This window comes from Gadus macrocephalus, chromosome 9 (genome assembly GCF_031168955.1).
Source record: "Gadus macrocephalus chromosome 9, ASM3116895v1".
NCBI classification, from domain to species: domain Eukaryota; kingdom Metazoa; phylum Chordata; class Actinopteri; order Gadiformes; family Gadidae; genus Gadus; species Gadus macrocephalus.
Genome location: NC_082390.1, coordinates 15,162,709 through 15,176,321, shown reverse-complemented (window position 1 = coordinate 15,176,321; position 13,613 = coordinate 15,162,709). Strand labels below are relative to the sequence as shown.

Here is a 13,613-nt window from a genome sequence, read left to right as displayed (position 1 = left end):
GCCATTTCTTAGCCATGAAATCTCGTGTATGTTTGAAAAGCTTTCAGAAATATCTATTTTTATATTTTCAGTGTGAGTATGTAATCCAACATGTTGCAACTACTGATGTACAATCGGAAAGAGCTTTTATCCGTCGATTTGACCATGGATATGCAATATATTCTGTGACCACTTTTCAGAAATTATAACGCACTCCCGGGCAATATCTTCAACCCGCACCTCACTAGTGAAAGAAAACAGATGACCTGTTTAACCTTCCAGAGTTTGACCAAAATTGGTTAACAACTACTTTGTCATGAAATAAGACTACATTGTTTCATAAGCTTTTATTTATAAGATACAAACAGCCTCGGATAACATTTCATACATATTTAATTAAATGTAAGTACATTAAATGTATCCAGTGACATTGAACAAAACAATTTAATCAGAACTGTGATGTATAGCTAGTTCAGACACAAACCACTGTAATGACAAATGCCATCTGTCTGAGTAAGTGTTCTCTAACTCTTGTGAAATGTTTTCAACTAAAGTAAAATGTATAAAAAAATACCATGGAATGCCTTTGGCTGACTCAAACTAATGAAGCAATTACAAGTTGTACCTTTCATGTTCTAACTCACCAAGGACAATACAGATTGCAACGTTGTCAAAAATAACTATTGATCATTTAAAGAAGATACTTGTAAAGTTCTGATTAATTAGTTCCTTCTCTAACACTGAAACGGATAGTTATTCTCCCTAAGCCAATTTTATTATAAATTCATTATTTTGCTAAATGTAGATCAGTTTAGCACAAACCTGGCATATGAGCAATGTTCAGGGATTTTATTTATTTTTTCAGTCATTTGTCTACTTTCCTTTCAACATGATATGCAGAGATCAGTGATAATCAAGATCTGCTTGGATTTATTTCAGAATTAATGTTTTTTGTATAATATTCATTGAGCTTATTACATTTACTTTATCCAACCTCCAGATACATTTTTATTCATTTGTATTTGTACAGCCTTACACTTAAATAGATCAGTTGGTTTCCTCTGCACAAACACATCAGCTCTTCATGCTATAGATCTAAAAGCAGATTCTTTGTCTGAAGTTTGTCTCAGTCTCTGAAGTTTAGAAACCTCATGAAGTCCTAGTTCAAGTTCTTGGCACTCTAGAAAAGTATGCAGAAACTGCCCCTTCCAAGCAACAACAAATTGGGACATATCACTAATGTCCATATTTTCTTCTGATCTAATTTCAGTCTGCAAGGCAGGGGCCATGGGAACAGGCCTTATTAAGGACTTATCACGTCACTGGCAGAAGGTCTTAGTGGCTTGCGAATATATTGCAATTTCTCTAAGAATTGACTTGGTGAATGAAACAACTTGGGTCCCAAATAGCTCAACCTTTGGGCAGACCTGACAGACCCTGTAGCAGGTGTTTTTGAGCACGGTTCTATGAGCACCACGGAAACAAAGTATGCTCTGTCTATCTTTTGGGGACACTGGCTGATAGTACCAGGCCAAAGAGCATCAGATGTTCAGCCTTTTGTCTTGTTTTGATAAAAAAAAAGAAAAGGCTAAAAATATAGTGTTAGCTCCATCTGTATATGCCCACAGACAGAACAGTACATCGTACTCTTAAACACTTAAAGTACACATAATCACTTCTTCTGATCGGGTACGATTGGGAGCAATCTGTTCTTTTCTTTGTTTTGTGCGCTGTTGGTTAGAAGCGGCAGCCGGGGTAACTTATCTTGTTGCCATAATCTATCTCTTACTGTCATCTCAACATCACAACGGACTCCCTCGCCTGCCGGTGTAAAATGATCTAAATATCTCCTCAAATCACAATCTGTGTTGCTCGAACATCTGGCAGACTATTCAGGAATAATACAAAAAAAGTGCCGTGATTTTTTAGACCCAATTTTTCCCCCCACTACCGTATGCTGTTAAGTTTTCCAAACTAACACCAAAAGTCAACAAAAAAAACACATTTGAGAAACTTTTTAAAAAGCAATTCCTGTTTTAACGTTTTAAAAGCAATTCCCCGGGGTTAGGAGGTCAGGAAGGGGGGGACCATGAGTAATAGGCCTAACAGTGGGACAATGAGCCACTGCTGATGATAAATTACTTAAGAATGTGCAGTGTCAGCATTGTACCAGTGTGTTGTTTCACCATTAAAATACATATTGTAATCACCTCGTTCTCTCCCACACTGGATCTGCTGCCGCCCAGTCGACAGAGCTCAGCCTTACGCAAATCGACGGTTAGAAAATATACCTTTGAATGGCCTGTCCAGTTCCCGCCATGAACACCAGAGACTGAATAAAATGTGAGGAATGTGGTACATGATGTTTCTGCAAGGACTAACCTGCAAGAACAAGCCAAGAAGATGGTACCTACAAGCTAATACCTGCAAGAATGATTGTACGTTTTCCATCAAAACAATAAAAAAGAGGAAAATGCATAAAAAACATCTAAAGTCTTAATAATGTCAAACAAGTTCCAGATGGACTGCTTCACATCTCGAGTCTACAGTTGAAAATAAGCAACATTTACATAGCGTGAAGATGGGAATTGAACCTGCAGGCAATAACGCCAGGAAAAGGCAGTGTTTCATATACATCAATGCATGTGTGGGTCTGTGTGTGTTTACGGTGTTGTACATTTGTGTACAGCTCAAAGGCACAGCTCACAGCCAGGCTGAGGTGTGTGTGTGTGTGCGTGTGTGTGTGTGTGTGTGTGTGTGTGTGTGTGTGGGTTATGTGGTCTGCAATTACAGAAAGAAAAGTATCTGGAGGCGATGGCCACAGACAGGAAAAGGCACAAAAGCATGAATATTTGGTGTGCTATTTACTCATGAATAGTAAATAGTGTGTGTGTGTGTGTGTGTGTGTGTGTGTGTGTACGCATGTCCGTGTACGTGTGTGTGTGTGTGTGTGTGTGTGTGTGTGTGTGTGTGTGTGTGTGTGTGTGTGTGTGTGTGTGTGTGTGTGTGTGTGTTCAGTCAAGTCACACTTAAACCGACTGAACTGTAAAATGAGCCTAGCCCAACAGAGAGCATCTTATAGAAGAACACCATTATGCATCATTTCAAAAACACGTCCATCAAAATGATGTGTAGTAAAACATTGGTCACCCAGGAGACTGAAGGTATGGTTATACAATACTATCAAATGATAACACAATATTTTATATCTGCTGATCACATGGGAGGCACAGAACTTTACTGCATTTATTGCCGTCACAGACAGATACCTTTTCATGCTAAATTGCTGGATAGACAAAGTTTCCTTGTGTGTCTTTGTATCTCGCCATTTCCTTTCCAGTAGCTGTATACTTGATTAATGCCATCCAGTAAGTAAGCCGTGCCATAGTTTGATTGAGCTAGCTGATTCATTCAAAGGTTAGTACATACTAGTCTTTGAAACCATCAAAATCGGGTGTGGAGGAAATTAATTAGCCAAACCTGCACATTCCAATGTTTGTTAAAAAAAAAAGGGAACTTAACCCTGTAAGGCATGTCTGAAGCTGTATCAGCTGTAAAATCATATCAGAAGTAGTACTGTTGTGTCTTGTATTTATCCACAGTTAACTCAACTACAGTGTTTATAAGCGGCACAACCTTTAAAACACCACAACTTGACTAAGCTTTGAAGGAAAGAAAGGGGAAAATATATGAATGAAGAAGGTAAATCCATTGGCCCATGGCTAACAAGAACATAAAGAAACTAACTCTAATGCAGTTTTACAATGAGAACAGGGTCAAGAGGCAGAGTGTAAGGCGATAGATGGCCCCCCTGACCAGCTCAGTTCAATGTGTGTTGGAGGTGGAAGGCAGACAAGAAAATAAAGAAACAGAGAAAGAGAGACTCACTCTACAAAGCCGTGGGTCTGCTGTATCTTATCTTAAGCAGCACCTTCTACAACTTAAAAGACAAATCCCTCACAGAAACTCGCCAGAGAGGAATACAGATAATCAGTTTGTTGTGTGTGTGTGTGTGTGTGTGTGTGTGTGTGTGTGTGTGTGTGTGTGTGTGTGTGTGTGTGTGTGTGTGTGTGTGTGTGTGTGTGTGTGTGTGTGTGTGTGTCTGTGTGTGTGTGTGTGTGTGTCTGTCTAAACAACAACAAAGTCCCAGAATAAACATAATGTCATCAGTACACTCAAAAAGATGCACCACAGATATAACTCACTGAGAGTCTTAAAATTGTGTGCGGGTTAGTGGTAACCAGAGCCATTGAACACCCGGACACACTGAACCCAAAACAATGTGTCCACAAACATCCATCCTGGAGCTCAAACTGAGCAGGCTCCCCATAATGGACAGTGTGATGTGTCGTCGTCGTCCCCCGTCCCCCCAGATGATTAGATTGTGATGGGCAGGGCACAGCTGCTCATCAGCCTTCTGAATTAAAAGTCTGTTCGTCAGCGAGCTCCACGAGGTCCCCAATCTGTCGTATATCAAAGGGTTTGGGTTGTGGTTGCTTCCACAGTCCCACGGCCAACGTGTGCCCATTTAAGAGGTCTCTGAGGGAGGCCTTAAATATAAGTGAGGGTGAGGCAGGGCCAAGACGCAAGTACCGCGGTATTGGCTCTGCAGCAAACAGTGGGTCCTCACTTTCACATCGCTTGGGTCCTTCTCACTTTCAATTCTTCCGCGGTGTTTCCTCTGAAAGAGCCGACTGATGGTGCCGTTCTTGGTGTGATTCATGTGGTAAAATGACCCCACCAGGGGGCAGGAAGTCCAAACTCGCTGGTTCCTCTGGAGTCAGGACACTCACTGTGTTTTGTAATAATTCCTGAAACCACTTTCCCTTTGTCCTTTGGCATAAACAACTTGTTCAACTATTAGTGGGGATTAGTCCAAAGCTCCGAATAGTTGTTGAGAAGTTCCAACTTCAGAATTTAAACCCGGTGACTCACTGGTAGTTCACACTCCCACCACATTCTGTGGGTTAGGAGATACGTTCACGACCCCCCCCCCCCCCCCCCCCGCTGTTTTGGGTTGTGCGGCCACCGATAACCACGTGTCCGGTGCCTCCTCCTCTACTTCCCGGGGTAAACTGTTATCTTGCCGGTCTTGGCCAGCCGCTGGATGATCTGCGCCTCGTAGTCGGCGTCGTGAACCCCCGTCTTGCGGAACTCCCCAGAGTAGCGGTTCTGCTCCCAGTAGTGGTGCCAGTTACCGCGACTGTCGGCCCCGAAGCCAAACACGTTCACCTGGAGGCGGGGGGGGGAAGGGATGGGTTAGGGATTTCAGAGTGACCTCGTTGAGCAGAGAGAGGAAGGTGAGACAGTGGGTGAGGATAAGAGCGAAGGCTGCTGACCTCGTCACAGACGTGCAGGGCGAAGAAGAGCACCAGCAGGCCGGTGGACGGGTAGCGGCCGTGGTGTTTGGTCCAGCGGTCGTGGATGTACTTAAAGAAGGCCGGGTTGAAGATCTGCACCTGAGGGGCGGACAAGGACCACACCGGGGGGGAATGCGTCAGATCCTCAGGGATTAAGTGTTGAGCAGGGAAAGGGGAGGAGGGGAGGAGGGGAGGAGGGAGAGGAGGGGGAGGAGGGGAGGAGGGGAGGAGGGGGAGGAGGGGGAGGAGGGAGAGGAGGGGAGGAGGGGGAGGAGGGGGAGGAGGGAGAGGAGGGAGAGGAGGGGGAGGAGGGGGAGGAGGGAGAGGAGGGAGAGGAGGGGGAGGAGGGAGAGGAGGGGGAGAAGGGGGAGGAGGGGAGAAGGGAAGGGGGGGAGGACGGCTAAAGATCCTCCTGCGCTTTCCTTTTTGCATTTCAATCCAAAAGCGATGCTGAGTTTATGTGAAAATATTCAATGGGCTTTATTAAAAACATTCACAATGTGCCATGTTGGCCCAATAAGAGATGCTCCCCAGACATTCTTGAGTTGTTGGGATTAAGTTTGGGGTTTATTAATATTTCATGGATTAAAATAAGAGCAGAGGATGATTAAAGGCAAGCGGTGATCCCTCATAATCCAAAGTGTTGTGAGTTTGATGCCGGGATATTAGGATGAATGTACATATATGTATGTAGCCATATGGGCAGGTTTTGGTTTCTGTGTGTGTGTGTGTGTGTGTGTGTGTGTGTGTGTGTGTGTGTGTGTGTGTGTGTGTGTGTGTGTGTGTGTGTGTGTGTGTGTGTGTGTGTGTGTGTGTGTGTGTGTGTGTGTGTGTGTGTATAGCAATAGTGATGACGTTAAACATTGATGTCACATACCTTGTCTTTGTCCACTCTGAGGAACTGCTTGACTGGAGCATACGTACTGGGAGCCGGCAAGAAAGACAGCGAGAAAAGGATAAAAATATTAGAAAAGAGAAACGGCAAAGTAGGGAGAGAGAGGAAGGGAAGACTGATGATTAAGATGGGGATTGGACAGTGGGTTATTGTATTCATGATGGATTCTGTAGTTGTTAATATGATATTATATGCCAGACTATTCCAGTCCTGTGATTCCTGCAGGCTCATAACTAGAGACGGAACAGAACCAGGCCAGTACCTGTGTATTGGTCTTGTGTGCATCAGCAGCAACATGCTCCCTTTGTCTCATTCTGGGTCCTTGCTCTACATTAATTTACTGTGATCCTGTTCCAAGTGCTTGAGTGCATTCAGTGTTGTGCCACATGGCAGATCTATTGTGTGCAGCCATCGTTGTGCATTTTGTTCAGTGCTGTGAGGCTTCTGTTCCTGTTTGCACAGTATGCGTTCATATAAACGTTAAGGATCTGGGAGTTTGGCATGCGTGCGTATGTGTGTGTGAGCCTCATGTCTGTGAGAGTGTGTGTCGGCATGGGTTTGTGTCTGAATGTCTATCTGACTGTGTGTGTGTCTGCATGTCTGTTTTTGTGACAGCATGTCTGTGTGTAGATGTGTGTGTATTGTGCGTGTGTGTCTGCATATCTGTGTGTGCGTCTTTATGTCTATATGTGTGAGTTTGTGTGTCTGCACGCGTGTGTATGCAAGTCTGTGCGTGTGAGGCTGTGGGTGTGTTTGTCTTCATGCGTGCGTCTGCATGCATGTACGTGTGTGTGTGTGTGTGTCCATGTGTGTGTGTTTTCTGCATCGTCCCCTCACAATCGTATGTGGCCTGTGGAGAGGGCGCTGGTGATCCAGAGCAGGTCCAGGGTCTTGAAGGGGACCAGGACGAAGCTGACGTTGGCGGCCAGGTTCTTGGCACTCTCGGGGTACATGAAGTGGTGGGTGGTCCGGCTTCCCGCGTCCTCCTCGTAGCCCACGGTGGGAGCCAGGTTTATTCTGAGGGACGGACAGACGGAGGAAGGATGTTGTGGAAATAGGTCTAAATTAAATAGCATGGCACGTGTATCCAGTATGGCCATGGGGTGTAGTGGTGTAGAGGGCGTGAAAAGAACATGACGTTATACATATTTCCGTCTAGCATACTTATTTTTAGAGTGGAACGCAGACTAAACATTGAGCTAGCGTGTTGTCATGATGGCCCAGCATGTGGAGCAACTAACGAGTAAACCACCTTGGTAAGGAGCAGATAGAACACGGTTCCAACAAATGTCCCTGAGTAACATGAGAAGCGCCCGCAAAAATATGCCCTATTTTTATTGTTCTTCCAACAATAATGACTTCTGGAATCCCACTTAGTGCCATGGTAAGCTGGTGTACTGAATACCATCGCTTTTCAAAGAGTTGTATCGATGGTGATGCCAGTGAATGCGAACTGAACACAAATATGCACGTAGTCGTTAGGGCCCATGGCTGCCTGCTCTCCTAATTAGCACAGTACTCTCTATCTGTTGCTCCTCATCCCTCAGTTGTTTTCCCCGTTCATCTCCCTCATTTGAATAACATGCCGTCAACTTGGAACCAACGATGGGGGTGGTTATCTTATTTTTAATTCCCACAACAACACCATCCCCACATCAACCCTTTATTATAGTGATTCCCTTCCCCCCGAAAAGTGGAAACTCATTTGATTAGTGTGCTAATTCTTCGTTTGATGAATTTCGAACAGATTATTTGTCGGTGGAAAAGGGGAAAACACTGCAGATGTGTGACTTGGACGCCACAGGGAGTAGGGAAAGCAATTGGTTTCCATAGCTGGTCTATAGTTAAGTAATTGCATGGCTTTTGCAAATTATATAGATCATTCCATGTGCCTTTAACTGTTGATACTTCATGTGCGAAATCCTCAATGAACATGATGTGCGCCTCGCATAATTGGACATCGTACGCGTTACGACAAGAGCTTCTTGATTATACCACAGAGCATAGCATGTGTCGATTGCAGACTCCGATAGCTGTGGGCTGAATGTAGGCATGCTTGATTGTAAGCACACAGACACAGACACACACACACACACACACACACACACACACAGACACACAGACACACACACACACACACACACACAGACACACACACACACACACACACACACACACACACACACCCACCACACACACACACCACACACACACACACACACCACACACACACACACACACACACACACACACACACACCACACACCACACACCACACACCACACACCACACACACACACCACACACAAACACACACACACACACACACACACAATCTCTGGTTGAGCTGCATGAACATAACGTCCATTGTCCATGCCAACAATGACTTCCTTATTGGATCAACAACAATGGTGAATGAAACCCAAAATAAATAGATAATGAGTGAATGAATGAAAATAAATGCATCAATAAATACATTATCTGAATATCCATTGATCTAAACGATCTAAACGAGTACAGCTTCTTAGAAGCATGACAATTGTGTTTGATTACACCATGGATGACTGTTGTTTGCGTCTGTGTCTGTGTTCACTGTGCATCTGTGTTTGACTGTGTGTCTGTGTCTGTCCATCTAATATGGACCTTAACACACGCTTTCAGGTGAATTTATCTATAATTCACTGTCCACATTGCAACCTTCTTGCTCTCTCCTCCACTCGAACACGGGCCAAAGTCAATATAGGTCAACAGGCTCTATGAACACTCTGTTCTGTCCACATTGTGACATACCTCAACCATAAACAATTGCAGTGATCTGGCTGAACACACTCAAATATGAAGTACAGCTTCTTAGAAGCATGACAACTGTGTTTGAAACAGCAGTTAACTGCTTTCATCCAGAAATTATTTTTACATTTATGAGACACTGTGCCATTAGTGAGTCATGCGGAAACGGCAATTGCAGCAGCATATGTTCAGGCAGACAGTAGTGTTAGACAGTAATATATCTGCACACATAATTCCACCCAGACTGCACAGGGGCGTGGCTACAGTGGCCCTCTGGCATCCTTGGCTCATTTTCATATCTATATTTATATACAATCATAATTTATTGTTGCAGGTTTGACTACTGCTACGAAATATAATAATAATATAATAAATGTATAAGATCATATTGATGGGGGGGGGGGGGGGGTCCTCCTTCTTTGCTTGAGCTACTGCCCCCCATTGTCTGAGCACGGCCCCGGCTCCACTCCCCCCCTCCCCCCTTGCACCCCCCCTCTGTGGCTCCGCCCCCCGGCCCCCGCCTCACCTCATGATGTGGTTGTGTCCGTCGATGGCGGCGCCGTACGCAGCCCCGCGGAGGTTCCCAGAGTTCCCCACCACGGCGCAGCGCAGGCAGCGCTGCTGGTCCCACCAGGAGTACGGAGAGTGTCCCGGGATCACCTGCAGGGGACGGCCCGCCCACCCCCGTTAGACGCTGGGCTCAGAGACGGACAGGAACCAGAGAGAATAATGGGAACACGACCAGTGGAACAACAGTTGTGGGGTTTGAGTTTGACTGGATTGTTTCTTGACGAAGAATTGGCTAATATTCATGAAACAGATACAGATATCAGAAGTCCGTCCCTCTTTCTTTGCTCTTGCTGCTAAAACCAATGTCACTGAAACTCATATCGCTCCCTCTGAAACATGCTTCAGTGTATCTCTCGCCACTCAGAGTCCCAGAGCGGATCCCGTTCCAGGCATTCCTCCCTGAGAGGATAATGACTGGGTTCTGGGTTGAGCGGATCCCGTTCCAGGCCTTCGTTGAAGGCCAATGATCCGACAAACCAAATGACCGCAGCCAATCAGGTTGGCCACTTTATCACCGCAATTACGGCCCTGTGCGTGAGGTTGACCCTGGAGGACACTTGTCACTCCATTAAGCCGGCACTAGGGGGAGGACCAGGCGTTCAGAGCACATGTCCTTGGGAGGTCACGGCCATCAGGGCAAGAACACTGTGATGACCCAACGATTACTACAGTAGCTGTGTTCATTGTTATTGTAGGCTATTACTAACCAACTCAACGGGTAGAGGCCGGCACTCACACTGTCAGGGGTTTAACTCCCACTGGGGCCACTCATGCTAGAAGTATAAGCACTCACGGTTTTGTAAAACTATTTGGCTCGCATTAACACACTGCCAGACAGTCTGTAAAGTCGGCATGAGAGAATGTATTTTACTAGAGTGGCACCATGAGTGCAGATGTGAATAATAATTATGCTCCTTTCTTCAGAAACTTCATCTCGCCTAGCCATTCGAGACATTTAATCCTCGGTCTCTGCAGTAAATAGCCTGACACTGCTTTATCAAGAACTGCCAGACAAAGGAAAATATTGCCATCGTTTCAAAGATATTAATGAATGAGCCGGCACAGTGCTTTGTTTGAATCAAACTGACCGAGGGCGTGAGTGTGTCAAGGCATTGATTGCGGGCGGATTCCAGTTAAGTCATTGAATTAAAGAGAGAGGCACCGGAGTAAGATACATTACCTGGAACAACCTCAGTAGCACCTGGTGGATACTGTGGGGCTTAAACTGGGGCTGTAGCATCTAGAAAAAGACACAAACAAGCAAGGTTCAATGTTCAATGGGTTTCATGACCACATGTGTTTGTTATGGCTGAGGAAAGGCCATGTGAGTGGCTGGTCCCACATAGGCCCTAACCCTAAACCAACAGAGGGGTCAGATGGACATAGAGCACAAACAGGATGAGGAACTAGTAACGGTGGGCATAAAAAAGGGAAAATAAATGCAATAAACTTTATACTCTACTTAAAGGGTTAAAGGGTTAAATTCCCAAAAGGCCAAACAGATGTAGAAACTAAAATGAAAACAACCCACTGTATGCCAGCCAATCGTACTTATCTTTTTTATTATCTTTAACATCTGATTATCCCGTCATGATTTGATCATCGTGTTAGAACTTGCTTTTGCTTTTGAAATCTGAACATTATGTTACTTTGCTTTCTTCCCATCTGTCAGAAATCACTGCGAGCCAAGTATTATATTCCCTGAAAGGCTTATTCAGACCCCTATCAATAGAGCTAAATATAAAAAGATCACCTCCATTAAGACCCCCAGCTTTCACAAGGAAAAGAACAAGAACAGAATAAGATGAGAGGCTTTAAGATGAATAAAATGAGAGAGGTAGGGAGGGTCAAAGATGTTTGGTGTGAAAACATCTTTTCACACCAAACATCTGCGGCAGTGGCTGCGGCAGACGCTGTGAAGGTTAAAATACTTTGCTCTTTCCTTCTGCGCACAAGCACTTCAGGGTACAGGTTTAGCATTCCATTCTCTAAGCTCAATAAGACATTCGGTTTTTCATCTGCATTAACTATCAGCTTCCCTCTCATAAGGAGTTTGCTTCTGAAGTGTTTATGTTCAGTTTGGTTGGTTTAGCCATTGGTCTATCCTCTTAAATGTGACGTAACGCATGGTATTCAATACCTGAACACATCTTTAATGTCTATGTGGCCTCACCATGCATAGGACTGATAATTATTCCCGTCGTACTTCCCTTCCATTTTCCCTTCAATTTAGTTCAAGTCAGTTTTTTCCAGTACTGAGCGACCTCATTCCAATTGTCACCCACATGATGATTCACACAGCGACATTGTCATGGAAATCTGCCACACAGCACTGCCCCACTCAATCAAACAACAATGGATACATGTGTTTCCATATGGAATAAGGATGCTTTCCCTCCATTATAAATCCAATATGGGGTTGTCTCTCCACAAAGAATTGATTGTTTATCATCTGGTTGATGCACGCTCGCCGTCATAATGAAAGAAAATGGACGTTAATTTGTGTGGGTGTGGAATGTATATATTGCAGCTCTATCTACTGCAGGTCTAGTCTCTGTGGCTGCTGTGTGGGGACGCATGTTTAATGCAGCAACAGCAGCAGCGACTGAGACATGTCTCCGACACTGTGTATAAATACACATTCTATATATATATATATGGAAAAAAATGACCAAGTTAGGATGGACCCGTGGTAAGGGCTCGACCCTGTCTGTGCCTACTGATGTGTACACAACGACGCAAGGCAACCAAATGTGTAAGCGTTTGTGTTGACAGTTTCAAGCATATGATAATCCCAAAGCTTTTGGCCTTGTTTCATTTTAATTTTCCTAGATTTTTTGTCCTATCCACACTATGCTCTCCCTAATCTCTGTTCTATTTGAGCCCCCGCCAGAACACGTAGGAAAGTGTTTATTTGAAGAAGACTGCGTGCGTACATGCAGGAATCAACCGGCACACGCGTTCAGTTCCGCTGGATTATTTCCCCACAGCCACCAGAATAACTAATGCTTAACCGGGTGTGCTCACCTTTTATACACACAGCTAGAGAACATTTTGCTCAGTGCTTCATTATTATTCATTCATGATCAGGTTCAGATCATCGAAATGCTGAGCCCCGAGCGCAGAATGTTCTTCCGCCAGCAGAACCAGCCTGTTGAAACTTTTCATGAAGAACATGTTGGACCATCTGGATAAATAGGTAGAAAGCAGTGGAACCGAGCCGAACAGTTGATAGTTATATAACCGTTCACTCAAGGCTACTGCAGAGTCGGCATTTACTCTACAAGGGGTTATATCCTCATTTTTTAACTGACGGCAACAAAATTCTCTAAAGGAAGGGAGATGTGGTTTTAAAGGGAAGCTGGGGGAAGATATTGGTTTGATCTGAGATAAAAGCACTCCTAAGAGAGCAGTATGTTTAATGCCGTAAATCATGGCCTTTAAACTAGTCATCTGTCTCCAGGGCTGTATTCCCTCGCCCTGTCCATCCCTCCTCCTTTCTCTCTGTTTACAACCGTCCCCTCAAGCCTGCTTCTCTCCTTTAATTCATCCTCTGTCCAATCTGTTCCCTAGCTCTCATCTCTGCCACGTTTGACCCTTTTTCATTACTTTCCACCCGCTCCGCTTCATGATTCCCAAAATCTGTCATCATCTGTTCCTCTTAAGGTCCCTGCGCATGTTTTCTTCATTCCGTCTCTCCAGTCTTTTACATTTTTTTCCAGTCTCACATCTCGGTCTACCAGCCCCCGCCCGCCTCCCTCCCTTTATAAAGAGTCGGAGCAGATGTCCAGCTATAGGACGTCTGCTCGCTCAATCCCCCACCTCCTCCGGGCTCACGCTGCCGAGGTGTCCTTGAGCGTTGCGTTAAACACCAGTGGGTCAACGTGTGAAAAGCAATTTGAGCAGTCACATTCAAATATAAGTGCAAGCACGTACCCGCCTACACACCCCCACATACTGTTTTACCAAGAATAATTTAAGTAAGTGCTTGGAGTACGTCTTGTCCTCTCTCTCTCTCTCTC

The 13,613-nt window shown here is 44.8% G+C and overlaps 2 protein-coding genes and 1 long non-coding RNA gene across 3 annotated transcripts in view; 1 reads left to right on the top strand and 2 right to left on the bottom strand.

Moving 5' to 3' along the window:
- aars1 (alanyl-tRNA synthetase 1) overlaps nucleotides 1–13,613 on the top strand; it is a 40,034-nt gene that overhangs the window by 22,405 nt on the left and 4,016 nt on the right. The gene's annotated exons all lie outside the window — the stretch shown is intronic.
- Nucleotides 909–1,297, bottom strand: LOC132464575 (uncharacterized). Its single transcript, XR_009527290.1, has 2 exons — nucleotides 1,180–1,297; nucleotides 909–1,127 (listed from the first exon to the last, which is right to left on the bottom strand). It is a non-coding gene; the product is annotated as an uncharacterized LOC132464575 (long non-coding RNA).
- The window catches only part of st3gal2 (ST3 beta-galactoside alpha-2,3-sialyltransferase 2), a gene marked incomplete at its 5' end in the record, with an annotated part of 12,188 nt that continues 1,273 nt past the window's right edge, over nucleotides 2,699–13,613 (bottom strand). The window contains 6 exons of the mRNA XM_060061537.1: nucleotides 2,699–5,211; nucleotides 5,319–5,438; nucleotides 6,217–6,262; nucleotides 7,072–7,251; nucleotides 9,548–9,681; nucleotides 10,772–10,831. Coding sequence (XP_059917520.1) covers nucleotides 5,038–5,211; nucleotides 5,319–5,438; nucleotides 6,217–6,262; nucleotides 7,072–7,251; nucleotides 9,548–9,681; nucleotides 10,772–10,831 — 714 coding nt within the window. The remainder of the gene's footprint in view (nucleotides 5,212–5,318; nucleotides 5,439–6,216; nucleotides 6,263–7,071; nucleotides 7,252–9,547; nucleotides 9,682–10,771; nucleotides 10,832–13,613) is intronic.